At 42.3% G+C, this 19,651-nt stretch overlaps 1 protein-coding gene across 1 annotated transcript in view; it reads right to left on the reverse strand.

Moving 5' to 3' along the window:
• Positions 1–1,796: 1,796 nt before the first annotated feature.
• The window catches only part of SH3RF3 (SH3 domain containing ring finger 3), a 225,178-nt gene continuing 207,323 nt past the window's right edge, over positions 1,797–19,651 (reverse strand). The window contains exons 9-10 of the mRNA XM_063126193.1: positions 9,831–10,168; positions 1,797–2,017 (exon numbers count right to left, since the gene is read on the reverse strand). Coding sequence (XP_062982263.1) covers positions 1,849–2,017; positions 9,831–10,168 — 507 coding nt within the window. The 3' untranslated portion in view covers positions 1,797–1,848. The remainder of the gene's footprint in view (positions 2,018–9,830; positions 10,169–19,651) is intronic.

Consider the following 19,651-nt stretch of genomic DNA (forward strand, 5'->3'; position numbering starts at 1 on the left):
ATAAGTGATACAAAATACAAATAGAAATATCTTTTAATACAGCAGTTGGTAAAGGGATATGTAAGTATTTGAGTTTACCAACAGGAGTTCATTCAGTAAACGATAATGGGTTGAACTCAAAGATGCCCTTCTGCTCAGGGCAGAGCTGTTTCACACCTCACGCTTTGGCCTTGCATGAGAAAAAGGAAACAAATTCCACAGATGTTCTCATCCAAGTGTTGCTACAGAACGTACCTCCTGCACCTATTACAGCACTATTTGATCTCTCTCGCTCTACACTGCTGAACACTGTGGTTGTTCAGTTGATCACTGCTAGCAACACTATTCCTTCCTCTCATGCATCTTTGGATCCAACTCAAACACTTTACCTATTTGGAATATCTTCATTTGGGAGACTGACATAACCCATAGCTGTTGCTGACCCGAATCCAGCGATTCACTTCCACAAACAGAGCAGATCTTCTTGTGCAACCAGCTTGTGTGAGGTGCACCTAGAGCACAATTTCCTCATGCGGGAAGCCTGTTTCTTGCAACTAATTGTACACAGAACGTGTGCAAGGTTTTGCATATCTGTTGACTTGAGAACTTCGTATGTTGTTTGTTTTCTTCTGCTTGTGACCCTACCTAGATCCTAGCCCCAAATTAGTTTGTGCCATAAGCCGTTTGGCGATGGTGCAATCTTTGCTGAAGAGAACAACAGTTAGCACTGGTACGTTAAACCAAACATTTCCTAATTGGGTTTATAAAAAATAAAAAGTCGTTTGCAAAGTAGAAATTTCCTTATCTATATGGAATATGTAATGTATAACATTCCTTGCATTAGAAAAGTATATTGTATTTTTAGAAAAACCCTCTTATCTGAATTGCTGATATAGTAAAGCAACCATCAAAATTAAAATGCTGCTAGAAGATGGGCAAAGAAGTATTCCTCACCTAACTAAAATCTCATATAGTTGTTTAGGGTCAGTCCATCATGGATGGTTCTACAAAAGAAACATTCGATATGCTGCAGGCCCACTAACATAACTATTGGAGATGCGATGGCCATAGAAAAAGCCTGCATTTGGTGCCCCTTTTGCTTGTCAGGAGCTGACCGTAATCTGGCTGGTATTTTTAAGCAGAGTATTTTTTGATGTATCTCTAGAAAGGAACAATAATAATGTTCCCTATGCATGTTAAGACAGAAAAAGGTCCTACAACTCCCAGCATTCCCCAGTCAGCATGGCTGGCTGAGGAATGTTGGGAGTTGTAGGACCTTCTCCCCCCTCCCCCGCCCAAACGTGCATAGGATTGTGCCTTAATTCTGTCTAGCCAAACAATATGTGAATGGGTTTTATCTCCTCCATGTGCTTCTTGATTCCCACCGACAGAAACAAACAAGTAAATTGTTCAAGAGTCTCCTAGCCTTCCTCTTGAAACTCAACCCCTCTTGCATAGGCCAGTAATAAGAACACTGCAGCTCAGACAAATAAATTACAGCAATATAACAAGTTTCTTTCTTTCTTTTAAACATATTTTCTCTATCATTTACACAAAGTATAGCGGCTGGATTTTAGCTTAGATACAACCCGAACATGTGACCTCTCAGTCTTTGATTCCAAGTGGAAGGCACTACTCCAACATACTGCTTGTATGTACGGTACGTGGGTTTTGAAAGCACAGCAAGAGACCTCATCTCCAGGGCTGAATCTCAAAAAGCCTGGGAGTCTTTGGAAATAACAATTACAGTTCTTATTATGGCAGTAGATATTAGGGAAGTTTCCCTTTGCTGTTGCTTTTTTTTGTGTGTGTGTGTGTGTGCTATGGAATTTCCTCTGAAAGGTCCCTTAAGTCCAGAAAGCAAAGTCTTCAGAAGCTTTCCACAAAACTTCCTGGGAAGAGGCCCGACCTACCATTCCGCTGTAATGTCCCTTTGTACCAACCATCCTCCCTTTTCTTGTGGACAAATACAATGTCGCCTTCTTTCAGTTCAATCTCAGCTTCACTTTGGGGGGGATATGGGACCACAACACGATACCTTTAACGAAAGAAGAAAATACCTTATTGCAGATGAACAGGGAGAACTTCATGATTACCAATTTGGAATGGCAAGAGATCCACACAGCAGCAGTCACATCTGGAACCAGCAACCACACGATGATGTGGAAAATTCTCATGCATACATACTTAATGCATCTATGTTTGTCTGTCGGTGGGGAAATGCTGTGTATATTTGTTTATGTTTTGTTACATTCTGATTAAGTTCAACTCCTCCTTTTGCTATGACTTTCTCCTTTTCTGTGTATTTTGTTAGTCTAAAGGTATTCAGAGATAGTCCCTGGGAAACTGGGAGTGAAAAATGTGGCGGTTTAACTTTTGAGAAGAGCCCTGATCTTGAATATATGTACCTGCGGGAGTCGGATATAAAGACGACTGGGGAACTTACTAGTGAGGTCTTAACAGTCAACTGAAATTGATGCAGATAACGCAGGTAAAAACTGTTCGGTGAGTTGGCATTTATAGTCTTGGAGGGTGCTTTTATGTATTTGCTAAGAGAACATTATTTTTCTTATTTGGATTTGTAGATGTGACTGTATTTATTTATATTTTGTCCTTGGTGTTGGGCTACATGCCATTTGGCTTTTATCTAAGAATATTTTTAAATTACGTCTTGAAATGACACTAATCTTCCACTTCATTGTTTTCCTGGACAATGGCAGCTTTTTCCTCCCCACCTTAGGAAATCTACACATATTTAATGTTATTTACCCCCACCCACCTTTGGAAAGATTTGTGCAAGTCTAACAGGCTTTTTTGCCATTTTGGGGGAGATTTACACAAATTTACCATTTCCCCCCCACGTTCAGGGAGATTTGCACATATTCAACTTTATTTTTACCTGTGGGGAAATTTGTGCAAATGTAAGGGTTTTTTTGGGGGGGGGGGAAAACTATTGGAGAGATTTGCACAAATTCACTAAAGCACAGTAACTACTGCACTTATGAAAGTTGAATTAAAACAATAAATAAAGGTAAATTTGTGCAAATCTCCCTGAAGGTGTTTTTTCTTCTTCCAGAAAATGAACTCTACTCTGCTATTGAGCACATTTGTTCTGGGAACAGGCAGCAGGGCTAAGGGGGAAGCTAACCATGGCACTCCGCAGATCGCCTGATCGTTTGTCAGGAGTAACACGGGTTAGCAAACAAACAACTAACCCAACTGCAGCTTATTTTCAGGATGGCTTATCGTGACATGCAAACTGTTAGGGAGAATTGGAGAGCAGATGACGGCAAGTTGGAATTACTGGTTAGCTGAAGGGAGCAGTGCTCAGAGCTGGGAAAAGAGAAAGCCAGTCTGAGAGAACTCTTCTGGAGGGAGACCTGGAATCTGGAGCTGGTAGCTATGGAGAGAAGGAGACCAGGCCATGAGGTTGTGGCCATACTTCAGGTAGACTGCAGAGCTCAGGATCAGGGGGATTCAGTTCAGTGGGGACTTCGGCAAGTGATCCCTGTCATTATCCCAGAAGCCAGAGGCAACAGGAGGGCTGAAGGCAGAAGAATACTGGTTGTAAGGGATTGGCTGGTGTGGAATTGAGGGGAATTGGATCTGGGTCGGTGGGTGGGGGTTAGAGATTGACAGCTTATTAGCAGAGAAAACTGTCTTATTGGGCATGGATATTTAAGTACATTTAAGCAGTCCCATCGTATAGTTTGAATTACACACTATCCCGTTGTGTATATAAATACCCTAACAACCCTATTAGTTTTGTTTCTCTTGTTTCTTTTGGTGGTGTCAGTCCCGTGACTAGGCTTCAGTTACCATGCTGCTGAGGTATTTAAGATACAAAACGTTTATTTTGGTCTCAGATATTTTATGGTTATGGTTATACTTGAGATGGCCATGGGCAATGAGTGCCACAGTCCCAAGTCTCAAAGTGTTTGAAAATGTAATAGCAACAAAAAATCTACATGGTTTCATCAAATTTGGTGGCCACAGCAGTGGGATACACTAGTGAAGGGTTGTTCCACCACAATGTATATAATTATTTAATTACTGAGTGAGTATATTTATACCCTGCTTTTCAGCTAAAAAGGTATTTTTGTAAGTCGCTTATTTTATTATACTTCTACGTTGTATTATGGGAGAGGGAGATATTCATGGGGGTCATCCCCTAAAGCTGATTGGTGGGAGATTCAGGACCCTAAAAGGAAATACTTCCTCACACAGCACATAGTTAAACTATGGAATTCACTACCACAAGATGTGGTGATGGCCACCAATTTGGATAGCTTTAAGAGGGGGTTAGATAAATTCCTAGAGAAGGCTATCAGTGGCAACTAGTTGTGATGGCTATGTGCTACCTCAAATATCAGAGGCAGTGGTCTCTTGCTTAGGCATGGGTCAGGTCCATATCCACTTAATTTCAATCATGCAGCTCCATCAGATGCTCACTGGGTTAAAGGATGGGTCACCACAACATGATTGAGAGTCATATTGCTTATCAACACGTGAGGCCTTGTAGAAGTGAGAAGTGCTCTAAATGTCCTGAAGAAAATTTGTTTATCTTGACATAACACAGTCAAGTAGACTGTGCTTGCAAGCCATCCAAAATCAATTGGTCACCTTCCACCTTTAAATCTGTTTGTCACGTCTTTCATGCGTGCAAAGGCAAGTAATAGGGGCTGAAATGTGAGCTGCTGGCTGCCTATGAAGAAGCAGTCTATCACACTGTCATTGGAAGATCTGCTACACTTACTTTAGGAAGCGTTGCCAATTCCAGCCATTATGCAAATGAATGTTCAAATTATTTTAGACATGCTGCTTCAGTGCTGACTAATTACATTATTAGATTAGAGCAATTCTAGCTAAAATGATGCTAGGTTTCAGATCTTGCAACTGTGTATGGATGTGCATAACCAAACATACAAAATTGGGTCTAGTTTCTTGGGCCACATCATGTTGGCAAAAGAAAGAGCAAGCTATCATCTTACTCAGAGCTCTTGAAATTGATGGGCAATGCAATGGCAGAAATACTCCACATTGGCTCAGGTTCTCAGCATGCTTTACAAAACAGATGGAGAGTCAGACTTCATAACAACTTTCCCCGTAAGGAGCTGTTTTTATTTCCCATTTACAAATGGTGAAACTTTAAAGGGACACACGTATATGCATGCACACTCACATAGGCACATATGGGTTTGCTGTCCTCCAAAGCCTTTTGTTGCATCTGCCCTTGCATTTTTGCAAACTATAACAAAATAAATAGTTAGGCCTTCAGTCTCTATGCTCCAGCTCCACTGATCAGGCAGAGCAGACAAATGCAGTATCAAGGGACAGGCAGCATAAAATAGCCTTTAAGCATACCAGTACTTCCTAAGCAACTTCTGACAGCTCTTGCAGTGGTGAAATTGGCTTATCTCAGTTCTGAATACAATGCTTATGTGCACTGGAAGGAAGCAGGTGTTCGGGAAATATAATGGGAATAAATGCCGCCTCGAATGCACCAACAGGAAGGAAATCTAAGCCCCTACAGCTGATTAGTTTCATACGCAAAGTCTAATATAAAATACAGAAAGCACAGTAGACTCCAAACTAGAGCAGCAATCAATTAATCAGTGTGACCCTTTAAAAATTTATTGCAGATTAAATTTTGCCCCAATTAACCAATAAGGATGACAACAAGTAAAGACTTTGAGGCTTGGAAAAACACAAATGCGCTGCTTACATTAAATGCTTTTCTTTCTTGCAATGAATGAAAGGCAATCTTTGCTTATTTAGGGCTAGGGTTGATGTGAGAGTTTGTCCGACTCTGGCTTGGATTTGAAGTCAGGGCATTTGAAAGGCAAAGCCAAACCAGACACAAGACTTCTAGCCCCTGAAATTCCTTTTCTGAGCACTTAAAAGGGAAGTCCTATAGCGTTTCCCGCCAGCCCCAATGCAAGCTAATGGTGCTGCTTCATTCCATTCTGTTTTTTGGTCAGGAAAAAAACAGTGCAGGGGCAAAATTGGGGGTGGGGGAGGGAAGGAGATCCCAAACCTTGCTGAGGATCAGTAGGGGTGGTCATGCCCTCCGCCTAGCCCCCCATTTTTTGTCACTGCAGGGTTACCGCTACTCCAATGCAAACATAGGCATGCGTCGCACATTTCATTAGGGTGTGCACCCAGGGAATTTTTAATTTATTTTTTAAAGGTGAACATTTATTGAATACTCAATCGTAAGGGACAATATTTTTATTCATTTATTTACTGAACTCTGTAGACACTCCACATTCAGCTTGCCTGACCACGAGAAGGCTGTTGTGTGTGTATGTGTGTGTGGGGGGGGGGGATAAAAAGACACTCCTCAAGCTCCAGCATTGGTGGGATTTTGTGGTGACAGTGGCTGGAGGAGGGTCTTACGAGGCATTATTAGCCTTTGGGGGGTCCTCCTCCTGATCTCTTCAAAATATGGCTCCCGACAGAGAGGCATTATTGCTTTAGGCATTATTGCTTTAGACACCCGGCACAACCCTTGCACACGCCTATGGATGCAAGTTACTTTAGTTTACACTGGCATGAGAAAACCATTGAGAGGGCCACTGTTCCCCTCCCACCTCCGCAATAATAAATGCTGATGAGGCAAAATTGGGCCACAGATGCTGTTTTTTGCCTCTCACCCCTGTTGCCCCTGCAGGATTTCCCCTCATCTCCACTGGAATGAAAGATTCCATTAATTTATTTGAGTGCAGGAAAATCTCTCCTGAGGTGAGCCCTCAGATTTACTTGAATTCCCCCTGTGTTTTCCAGGAAGAATTTGGGCACATTCCAAGTTTATCTGAGGAGAGCTTTCGGAAGCTCAGCAGTTTCTATTCCAGACCAAAACTACAGGCAGCGGTGGAAGCCGTTCCATGTGTGTAAATACACATTTGCCTCATTCACGTGTAAAGTGCATGGCTGTTGAAAGGATATAAAGAGCCAGTGTGGTGTAGTGGCTAAGGTGTTGGACTGGGAGTTGGGAGATCTGAGTTCTAATCCCCATTCAGTCATGGAAACAGACTGGGTGACTTGGGGCCAGTCACAGACTCTCAGCCCTACCTACCTCACAGGGATGTTGTTGTGAGGATAAAATGGAGAGGAGGAGGATTATGTACGCCACCTTGGGTTACTTAGGGGAAAAAAGGTGGGCCATAAAATAAATAAATAAATAAATAATATAGGTGAGGGTTCCTGATTTTCCCCAATTCCCTCATTAACGTGTAAAGTGCATGGCAGTTGAAAGGACATATGGGTGAGGGTTGCTGATTCCCCATTCCCTCCTGCTTTCCCACTGAGAGTTCTTAGAGCTTCACTCTAAACCTGGGCTCAGTTCTGGTATTGAAACCCAGCTGTGCCTGGAGGGAAGGGCAGATGGGCAGGGCTTCAGTCATTGGGAACACTGCACCTGTGCACCCCTTTTGTGCCTGCATTACCCTGCTTTACATTTGGGCAAGGAAGGTCAAATGTAACACAGAAATGCTGCCACTATGTTAAGTTTGGGACTTAAGTTATCATACTTAAGAGTAAAGAGGGAAGGCTCTAATTAAGAAACATTTGGGTACACATGGTGTGGACTGGTTTAGAGCCTGCAATAGCTCCCCAACTTTTGTGTGTGTGTGTGTGTGTCTGTGTGCAATTCAGAGAAGCAGAAGTCCCGGCTCCACCAGATGTGAAATGTAGCTTCACATGTGTAATTTTGTTTTGTTTTGTTTAAATGGTACTTCTGAGCAATTTGGTGATTTAATGAGCGCAAATGGATGTGGAATGAACTTCTAGACAAGTGTTTAATGTAGCTGCTCAGATGATTCCAGGGCTAGGCATTATCCTTCCTAGTGTGCAAAGGTAATTAATATTCCTCATTTATAGGCATAAAGAAGGAAACGCAGATAAACTAGTGATATACAAGTTAATTCATAAATCAATTAGAAAATCGTGCCTGCTGAGTATAATTAAGGTTATTTCAATTAGAGGTTATTCTCAGACTTAAGACCGTGGAAATCAAAATGCTTAGAAATCAGAAGCAAATTCTCAACTGCTACACAGAGCAATTAGCACTATCTGTAATGTTTTAGGGATCCATCTGTATAAATCCATTTGCACTTCATTGTAATAATATCAAAGAATGAGCACATAGAAGGATTCTCAAGCTGTGACCCATAACTTGACAATTCTGTTTTTTGCTTAACATCCATTCTCATCATTATGGTTGGTTAAAAAGAAAAAAAATCTGAAAACTGAAAAATAAACAAGTTTTCTGCCATTTGTTAGAAATACAATAATCAGTGTGACAGGTTAGTCCTCTCTGCTTTTGAGTCTGGGAATGTTCCTAATTCCTATTGATCTGTCATGGGAATAGTCAAATTGAATAGTCAAATTGCAAATCTACAAAAATGATTGCACTAGCCATCCTGCCCAAACATTGTCATCTAAAAAAGAGAGAACCAATACATGGAAAACTTGCTTGCCTGGAGACAATTGCTTACTCTCAACAGCTGATGGCCACTATTTGCTTAAATCACGCCATTGGAGTGTGGGAAAGCCAATTACAGAAAAATAAGCACTTGGCCTCAGCATACCCAGCAAACAGTGGTCATGCCCATAAGCACATGAATACTGGGGTGTTCCGTGTACCAAGTAGGAGACATACTTGTCAGATATTGAAGCACAATTGCGCTGGGGTTTTGGATAAAGGAGAGTGGAGAGACCTTAATTTGTGCCAGGATTACACCCAAGCCTCTGTTTCAGCACCAGGGCTTAAACCTGGAATATAAGAAAAGGCCCTTGAAGAGGCTCAGTGTAGGGTGACCATATGGAAAGGAGGACACAGCTCCTGTATCTTTAACAGTTGCATGCAGCATTTATAAAAACATAAATAAATAAGTTTTTAATCGGTTTTTAATGCTTTATGTGTGTATGTTCTGTGTTTTAGAGTTTTAAATTTTGTATACTTGTTTTTACCTCAATTTTAGAATTTCTGTAAACCGCCCAGAGCGCCCTGGCTATGGGAGCGGTATATAAATGCAATAAATAAATAAATAAATAAAAATAAATAAATTGGTGAAATACTCTCTTCATTGCAACAGTTAAAGCTGCAGGAACCCTGCCTGCTTTTGTATCTGGTCAAGAGGGCAGGGCTCCTGCAGCTGCAACTGTTGTGATAAAGAGGGAATTTCACCAGGTGCTGCATGCGTAGAAATGACAGCTGCTGAAATTCCCCTTTCTATGCAACTGTTAAAAATGCAGGAGCCCTGTCCTCCTTTCCATATGGTCACCCTAGCTCAGTGTTCATTTTCTCACCACTGAATAAACAGAATACCTCATCCATCGAAATTCATACCTCACGGCTTCCAGAGTTAAGGTGCTTTTCTTCCCTGATAGATTTGAGCCCCTGTAATGCTTTCTCTAGAAATCATTAAATACTGAGAGTGGGTAGTGGAATTGGGATGATGCTCAAGAGCACGTGAGTTTGTGGCCTACTGGAATGGACTGTAACTGCTCAGTTTTCTGGAAAGCAGGTGGAAAGGCAGAGAAAGGATTTCCGACATCCAGTGTAACCTTTGGATTTGTGATGAAACACAGGGAGAGAGAAGTTCCAGCAGGCGAAATGACATAGACTGCAATCCTATTTTGAAATTAAATCCCATTGCATTCAGTGGGGCTTACTTGTGAGTAGGCATGTCTAATATTGCACCGATTGTGAATTGGTCTTCCAGTTAACATGACTCTTCCAATGAAATGAAAATGTTGCTTTTTGAAATCTGTGTATGTTGGCATTGCCTGCAAATGGACGAGCCAGGGGTAATGGCTTATAGCGTGTTTCTGCTTGGTTGACGTACCTTTCTCGAGACAATGGCTTAGGTTCCGGACGGATGGCCGCCATTGAAGGTGGCAACTGCCTTATGGGAGAAGGGATGGGGAAATTCAAATCCAACGAGCCTGTCTTTCTGTGCAGAGGTTCCATCTCCATTGCTCCTTGCATTTCACTTTCTATTGGGCATGAACCTGCCCTTCCATGGCTAGAGAGAGAGGAGAGTTCAGGTCCTACGGCACCTTGCAGCATTCCCTCCATCACTGCAAGGGGGTCGTGTGTTGGCGACATTGATGGAGGAGAGCGAGATTTCTTTTTTGTTGATGCTCCTGCGAGAAGTTTCAACAGTCCACTTTTCTTTTCTTTCTGTATAGAGTTTAAAAAACACACATTCAAAGTGAGACATTTTGATTCCAAGATCTAATGAGCACCACCCATTTTGAATCCCCATCACCATCGAATTAAGATGTGAGCTTCTGTTAATATATTACATGTTTTGCTAAAGCAGCATGGGAAGGTTTTAATTGAGCAGAAAAGTAAACAAGAAAGTGAGAAGCATTTGCAAATCCTCGTTGCTAAGAAGGTGATGCACCAGTGGAGGTTGCACTGAGCTTCCACTGTAATAAAAACAAATGATTCATCTAGCTGGGAAAATGCAACTCTAAACAGCTGGAATTTAAAAAGGCAATATTATTTTATTCTACTCAAGGGGGAAACAGCATCATTTGATAATTCCACACTGACAAATGGTTGTTCAAGAGCTGGATGTGGTTACAGGATTGCTGCATCTTTGCCCAATTTTTTTTTTTTTTGCTTCCTTCTTTTTGGCGGATCTGGTTAAATCCTAGCATTGGCTTTTGTGGCATCAGAACAAGAAATCAACATGCTCTTGGAAGACCCAATGCTCTCTCACCAGATCTTCTAAGCTGTAGCTAGGCTAAAACTTTACACACACACACACACACACACACACACACACACACTTATCCTTCCCTTCCTCCAAGGAGTCCAGGATAGCATACATGTTTCTCTTCCCCTCTGCTGTTTTATCTTCACATCTACTCTGTGAGGTAGGTTAGGCTCAGAGATAGTAATAGGCCCAAGGTCATCCTGTTATGAAACCGGGTTCCCTGATTCCAGTCTGACACTTAACCACTAGACCACAGTTAATGGGCCCATTCACAAATTAGCAGCAAATGTTGGGTTAATTTACCTACCATTTGCCACAGTGCATGCTGGGTGCATTCCACAGCTTTTTTGAACATTCAACCTCTGATCGGGCCGATTAGAAGTTACTACATGACATCTGAACCTGGATAATATAGATTAAACGTAGGTTAAACAACCCAGTTCACCTAACTACTAATTTAGGTTAATTGTGGTTTGCTTAATCCATGATTAACCTATAGTGTCCAGGTTCGGATGTCAAGTAGCAACCCCCAATTGGCGCAATTAGGGGTTGAATATTCAAAATGACTGTGGAACATACCTGGCACACAGTGCGGCAAATTGTGGGTTAATTAATTAACTCAAGATTTGCTGCCATTATGTGCAAACTGGGTGAATCTCTCAATAGGAAAAACATAGTCAAATGTTATCATTGCATGATAGATCAGCTGCTTTTTTCCAATTTGTGCCAAATTAATCTAGCAGGACAACCAAAAGATGTATAATTAATTCAAGGCCATATATCTCAGCCATTCCCTTCAAATCACAAAGAATCAAGGGTGATAGGACTAGTAGTAATTCAGAATCAGTAATATCTGGAACAATCAGAATTATTGCTTTCCAATATATTTGTACTGTGAAGAATCACCATCAAATGTGGATCGTACCTGTCATGTACCACATCTCCAAGAGTTAGCTGAGTTGTCAGTCTCTCTCTCTCTCTCTCTCTCTCTCTCTCTCACACACACACACACACACACTTACTTTAAAAGGAGCTAAATACCACTGATACATGTTTTTTTCAATTGTAGACATTTTAATCTTTAGAGGACATTAATCCAAATCCATATATTTTCTGTAACTCACATATCCAGCAATTCCTCCTGCTTTCTTTTCTATTGCTGAATTTTATCTTAATTTAATCCTCTGGAATAATGGGTGTCTACGCTGTTTTTGACAGTGCTGTGCACTGCTCAACTGTATGGAGAAAATATTTAGAAATCAACCTTTTAGTACAGTTCTGTACCCATGAACATTTTATTTTTAAAAATGTTGTTAGCCAACCTAAGCCATGACCTGGGTCACACATAATAGGAGCATAAAACATGACTACCCATACTCAAGATTGAATATGGGTTGAGTGTGGGTTGTTGTTGAACAATGAGTTATTGCGTTGTGTGAACCCAGCCATGCTAAAAAATCATGGTTTGTCAACCATGAACAATCTAAAGTTCACAACACAAAAACAAACTATGGGTACTCTTCATGGGTTGTTCATAGTTAACAAACTATGGTTTGTTAGCACATCTGAGTTCATACAACATAGCTCAACAACCCATAACCAAAGTATTGTGTGAACCCAGTCAATGACAATCCATGGTTTATTTAAAGCGTGGTTAACCTATTATTGCCCTATTCAGGGTTTGTCTGGCAGATGGTTGAACAAACCATGGTTTGTTTTCTCAGTCCCTGGGCTGTTTGTTTCCCTCCTCCTTCGCAGCTCCCTCCGCATACACTAAATACTTTTGTGGTGTTGCAGTTTAGACATGTACAGCAGCTGGGGTTTTTTCCCTGCCCTTGGCAGCCACCTCTATAGCCTGGTGAAACAATCCATGAACAACTCATGGTTCTGGATTCGTATGTAACAACAACTCATGGTTGAAACACCACAGAGTTCACAACTCAACAACAATCATAGGTTCTCTTTCTGGGTTGTTCATGGTTAACAAACCATGGTTTGTTAACATAGCTAACAAACACATGACAACACAGAATTCAACAACCTATACCATGGTTTAGTATTATGAACCTAGCCATTGGGTTGGGGCAGCCTACAAATAAATTTAGTCTAAGTGTGGACTTCCATCCACTTGCAGAATTAGATCCACTTTTAGTGGCACCAGCATCAGTTACCATTTGCATGTTGGCAGCTAAAGCTTTTCTGTCCTATCAAATTTCCTTAGGTAAAACATTACCTACCCAAAGCTTCTAAGCACTAGTCTAAAACCGACTTGAATCTGCGGGGGCCTGCTTTAACTGATCACCACAGCAGCCAACCCATGTGCTGCCTGTCTTGTATCTGACAGCCAAGGGGTCCCAACTGCAGCACAGGCAGGAATATGGCAAGAGGGCCCAAGTTGTGCTGTTTAACTGAGGGGGTCAAGGGGGCATCAACAGAGTGCTACGTGCTATTGTGGATCAAGCTTTTCCTCTTTATGTATCTCAATGAACTGTTGCCAAAATCAGATAGAAATGTAGGGGACCCCTTCCCCCCAACACATCCCACAGCTCTACTGCTGGTTGATTCTGGACTTCTACCTTGGTGGTTAAAATATTCTTAAAAATGTATTCCTATATGACCAGGTTTATAGTAAATCTCATTATAAACAGTGATTAAAAAACAAAACAAAAAAACCCCTAACCTTGCTATTATGATTTGATATGAAGGCATATTCCTAAGAAAAAATTACTGTAGAAGGTCATGTTTAACACTGGGCATGTTTAGCCTGGAGAAGAGAAGATTGAGGGGAGACATGATAGCACTCTTCAAATACTTAAAAGGTTGTCACACAGAGGAGGGCCAGGATCTCTTCTCGATCCTCCCAGAGTGCAGGACACGGAATAACGGGCTCAAGTTAAAGGAAGCCAGATTCCAGCTGGACATCAGGAAAAACTTCCTGACTGTTAGAGCAGCATGACAATGGAACCAGTTACCTAGGGAGGTTGTGGGCTCTCCCACACTAGAGGCATTCAAGAGGCAGCTGGACAACCATCTGTCAGGGATGCTTTAGGGTGGATTCCTGCATTGAGCAGGGGGTTGGACTCGATGGCCTTGTAGGCCCCTTCCAACTCTGCTATTCTATGATTCTATGATTCTATGATAAGGTCAGGGAAAAATAACAGGTTCAACCTGGTGACTTCCCCTGTTGTACATGATTGTGTGAAGGCACCCCAAGAAAATGGCAGAGCATCCCAGCCTGGCACCCTCTAGATGAGCTACAGGTCCAACTCCATAATCCCAGCCAACATGGTCAGTGCCTGGAGTTGTAGTCTAGCTCCTAGAATCCCCAATGGCTATAGTGTCTGGGAACAATGGGAATTATAGTTTAAGACATCTGGAGGGCACCAGGTTGGGGATGCCTGTTCCAAATCATTAGAACATTTGCATTAAAAAGGCATTATAAAAGTTCTGAAGATGTTGAAAGAGATTTTTTAATAGAAAGATGATATAGATCAATTTAGCGTGATAAAGCTTCTAGTCTTTTCAGCGTACATCCCTATGGAACACTTTCATCCTACGCTTGGTTTTCAAGCAGGCACAGGGCTGTTTTCAAAAGAGTGAGCTCAGCCATGTAATCAATTTTTACATTAATTAGGAAGTCTGTGTGAAACATTGCCACAGTTCTGAAAGTTTGTTGGTGTATAAACACTGAAGAAATTCTGAGGTTTGCCTAATGAAACAGATGACTTTAAAATGTGGTGTGTGTGTTTTAATGTTAAAGGAAAAAAAGATTTATTTAAAACACCAGGAGAAATCACAAAATGACTGCAATGCCGCATTACTAAATAAAATTTTCTAGGTAATACAAATAAAATTAGCACTAAATTCACTAGATTATTGAGCAGGTCTCTCACATTCTCACATTCGATGTATGGAAGAAAATGGCTTATTGGCCATTGGGATTTAAACACCCACACACATAGAAAGGAAAAGTTAGCTAATGTGTGGAATATTCTAGAAGACTAATAAAAGATTCAGTGATGAAACACAGCTTGATAATACGTTAACTTTACACTTACAAACTTGGTTCAATTTCCTGGATTTCACCAGAGGTGGATTTTCCTTTTCTTTTTGGAAACAAAACAGCTAAAACCACTTAGCTATACATTCTTTAATCTCTTTAAATGACAGAAACTTGAGATGTATAATTCTGTAGAAAAAAGAAACACCCAAGATCTAGATTTTTGTAGGTGGTCTTTATTTCATGTGTTCTGTATTTTTTATTTATTTTTAGAAAGATACTCACTTGGCTAATGCAGTTGTGGCAGCCATTCCATGTCCCGTCTCCCCAACCCTTCAAATTATCAGCTCTCACAAATTCATAAAGTATCGGACTGCTCTCCTCTTGGAAGTCAGTGCCAAAATTCCCTTCAGCTATTATCACCCTCAACTGTATCATAATGAGCAAGACGTGTGTGCAGATTTACTAAAATATAAGGTCAACAAGCTTTTCTGAGCTACTACAGAGATTTAGAAGTGGGCTATCTGCCCAGAGATAACTGAAAAGCTAGACAATTTGTCACCACTGCCATTATTTTGCAAGACAGATTGCTATTTCAAGCATTACAAAGCAACAAACCTGGACTTGTCATTGAGGGTACCCTAAACAGGAAGCAGTAGCCAATCCTTGCTTTTAGATCAACATATTCGTATGACGATATGCAGGTTTTAAAACCCATTTGTCACATTCACACTTCACACTTCTAGCTGTATATTTAAACAATGGTCCTGTTCAGACAACACAATAAACCATAATAGTTGTGTTTTGAGGTAAACAGTGACCCTATTCAGACAACTTGCTAAGCCACAGTGGTTAAGCATTTTGAGCTAAGCGTTATGGCTTAGCATGTTGTGTGAACCATTCCATACCATGGTGGCTACATAACCATGGTTTAAACATGCTCACTAACCATTTTCTGCAAAAGTGTTAGTGGCCTAAACATGGCTTAGCATGTCGTCTGAACTAGTATTGGTGGCTATGTGCTACCTCCAGTATCAGAGGCAGTAAGCCTGTATACACTAGTTGCTGGGGAACATTGGTGGGAGGGTGCTATTGCACCATGTCCTGCTTCTGGGTCCCTGGTCGACAGCTGGTTGGCCACTGTGGGAACTGAGTGCTGGACTAGATGGACCCTTGATCTGATCCAGCATGGCTCTTCTTATGTTCTTATATTCTTAACGGGGACATAATGGCTTAGTGTGTTGTGTGAACCATGACTTACCATGTCATGTGAACCATTCCTAACCATGGTGTCTACATAACCACAGTTAAACACACTCACTAAGCACTTGCAACAAAAGGTTTAGCGGCCTAACTATAGCTTAGCATGTTGTTTGAACAGGCCCATGTGTGTGAATGTAATGTAGAGTAAATACAGAAATATAGCCTCTACCATGATTTCCATTTACAATTTTCCAAGGGTGCCCGAAGCCCCTGCTACATCACCTAGCTGTCTTCTACAGTGAGGTAGAGAGTAACAGAGCAAGAGGAGGTGAGCTCCAATGCTACTTGGAGCCTGGCAAGATGGGTGTTTTTTTGCCTCCAGATATGTCTTCTCTTACTGAGCTTTGTTCCTGTTGTGAACCTCAGGCTCTCTCTTATCTAGTGCCTCTGTCTCTAGATGGGAAAATAACCGGAGGGGGATGCATTCTCATTGTAATGTGGGAACCCATCAGGATAGTAGGTTTTGCCCTCTATGTCCTGTTTCCCACAGCAGTGCCAATCATTGCCAGGAATGTGCAGTGCTCTTATGAGAGATTCCAAATGATTTGTAGGATCCACCTGGATTGGATCCAGAACTGTCATTCCACCAGCAGAAGGGTACTACTTGTGAAACAAGGACTTCCCCATCCTCTCCTACCCACTGCTCCAACCGCCTCAAAATCTGCTCTGGAGGTCATGCAGGAGATTGTAGTGGAAGTCCCTTTCCACAGGAAGCATCCTTTCATTGGTGGAACAATGGTTTTGGATCCATCCTCTTGCCAGTTACTTTCAATTTCTCTCTGCCTTTGTATGAAGTCACTGCTATGTAAGGACAGGTTGCTTACCTGTAACTGTGGTTCTTCGAGTGGTCATCTGTGCAGTCACACATAGGGGCTCTGCGCCTGCGCGAAGCCCCGCTTCGGGAATCTTCTATAGCTAAGAGGCATTTTGGGCGGGAACCCCTCCCCCTCTACTGCGCATATGCAGAGGGGTTCCCGCCCAGATTCCCTCAGTTCTTCTGAGACCAGTAGGCCTCGTCTGAGGAATTTTGACACCTTCAGGTGTATCTGAAAAAACTACTTGATAAAGCATAAGTAATACTTAATGGACACCAAGTGGGGAGTATGGTGGGTGGGTTGTGTGACTGCACAGATGACCACTCGAAGAACCACAGTTACAGGTAAGCAACCTGTCCTTCTTCTTCGTGGTCTCTGTGCATCACACATATGGGCGATTAGCAAGCTTTTACTCACCGGAGGAGGGTTGGTGTCCTTAGGTGAAAATTGATGACAACACTGCTCTGCCAAAGGAGCAGTCAGACCTCGACCTGACGTCCAGCTTGTAGTGCGAAACAAACATCATTGGTCGAGCCCATGTCGATGCCTTGCATATTTCTGGGATGGTGATGCCACGATGGAAGGCAGAAAATGTGGAAACGGCTCTGGTGGAATGCCCCTTAATCGATAGCGGGGGTTCCAGTCTTTGTAGCCGGTATGCTAGGGTAATGCATTGGACTAGCCAGGAGGAGAGCCTTTGAGATGACACAGGCTGACCCTTCTTGTTCCCTCCATGGCAGATGAATAGGCATTGCGATTTCCGAAACGAAGCAGTGCGGTCTTTATAAAACGCCAACGCCCTCCTCACGTCTAGTGAGTGTAGAGATTTTTCCAAGATAGTTGATGGGGAGGAAAAGAAAACCGGCAACACAATGTCCTGGTTGAGGTGGAAAGCTGACATCACTTTAGGTAGAAACTGTATATCAGGACGGAGTACCACTTTATCCAGGTGGAACACCAGGTAAGGCTCATCTATTCATAGTGCAGCCAGCTCACTCGCTTGTCTAGCTGATGTAACTGCTACTAAGAAAGCGACCTTCAATGTCAGGAGTCGTAGGTCAGCTGTTGCGAGTGGTTCGAAAGGTGGCCTTGATAGTGCATGCAGCACTACTGATAGGCTCCAAGAGGGCGAAAAAAGGCTGACTGGTGGGTTTAAATTAGCTAAACCCCTTAAAAAACATTTAACTTTCGGGTGTGAGAAAACCTTGAAACCATCAATGCAATCACGGAAATAAGAGATTGCTGCTAGGTACACCTTTAAAGAAGAAACTTTCAGTCCCCTGTCAACTAAGAACAACAAAAATGACAGGATCTGATTAACCGAACAAGTTTTGGGAGGGAAATGTTCTTGCAATGCAAAGGTAGTAAATGCAGACCACTTCCTCTTATAGTTCGACCTCGTAGAAGGTCTTAGTGCTGCATCTAGAACTGTCTTTATCTTGGTTGCTAAATTAAGGTCCGATGCTGAGGAATTAATCTCCATGCTGTCATGTGGAGCGTATGTAGATCTGGGTGATGTACTTGGCCGTGGTGCTGAAAAAGAAGATCCCTTCTCGTGGGTAGCTTCACAAAACGACCCCGCGCCCTGTTCAGCAATGTCGCGAACCAATTCTGCCTGGGCCACCAGGGTGTCAGAATTATACAGTTTGAGTTGTCCTGAATTATTTTGGCTAGTGCCCTCGTTATTAAGGGGAACGGAGGGAACAGGTAGAGGAAGCAGTGGTTCCATTTGTAGAGGAACGCATCTCCTAGTAATCCGTTTCCTATCCCTGCCCTGCTGCAGAACAGTTCGCAAACTGTGTTGTCCTCCGTTGCGAAAAGGTCTATTTTTGGTTTTTCCCAGATCCGAAAAATTTCTTCGATGATCGAGGGATGGATCCTCCATTCGTGAGCTACTGATACCTGTCTGTTGAGGGTGTCTGCCAGCTGGTTGTCTAGTCCTGCTATATGGACCGCCGTGATGAATATCCGATGTCGAGTGCACCACTCCCATATGTGGATGGTAAGTTTTATCAGTGGTGGGGATTTCGTTCCACCCTGTTTGTTGAGATAGAACACAACTGTTGTGTTGTCGGACGTTATTTGAACGTGCTGGTTGGAGATTTGTGTCTCGAAGGCCTTGAGGGCTTTCTGGACTGCTAGCAGCTCGAGATAGTTGATGTGTTTTGTCTTTTCTCTTGTTGTCCAGGTTCCTTGCACTGTTAGGGAGTTGAGATGGGCTCCCCAACCATTGGGGAAAGCATCTGTCGTAATCAATTTGGTTGGAGTGGAGGGTTGGAAAGGCACCCCTCTTGTTAAGTTGTGGTTGTTTGTCCACCACTTCAAGGATTTCGTGACACTTGGTGATAAGGTCAGAATGGTACGCCTGGCATTCCACATGGGATTGAATCGCTTATTGAACCACAATTGCAAGGTTCTCATCTTGAGTCTCGCAAACGGTACCACCATGGTGGTTGAAGCCATCAAACCTAACAGTCTTTGCACTGTGTAGGCCGTTGTGGTATGCTGTTTCATTACTTGGGCTGCCAGAGTCCTTATGACGGTTGACCTGTCTTGAGGAAGGTATGCCTTGGTAGTGTTTGAGTTTAGGATAGCTCCTATATATTTTATTGTTTTGGTTGGAGAGAGAATTGACTTTTCCGTATTTAGCATGAGACCTAGTTGGAGTAAGAGGTCCTGAACATAGACAATGTGACGTTGAAGGGTTCTCTTTGATTCCGCTACCAAAAGCCAGTCGTCTATATACGGGTGGATCTGGATGCCTTGGTTTCTGAGATGGGCACACACTGTCGCAATACACTTTGTGAAGACTCTTGGCGCTGTCGATAGGCCGAAAGGTAGTACTCGATATTGGAACACTT

This window comes from Elgaria multicarinata, chromosome 5 (genome assembly GCF_023053635.1).
Source record: "Elgaria multicarinata webbii isolate HBS135686 ecotype San Diego chromosome 5, rElgMul1.1.pri, whole genome shotgun sequence".
Taxonomy (NCBI): domain Eukaryota; kingdom Metazoa; phylum Chordata; class Lepidosauria; order Squamata; family Anguidae; genus Elgaria; species Elgaria multicarinata.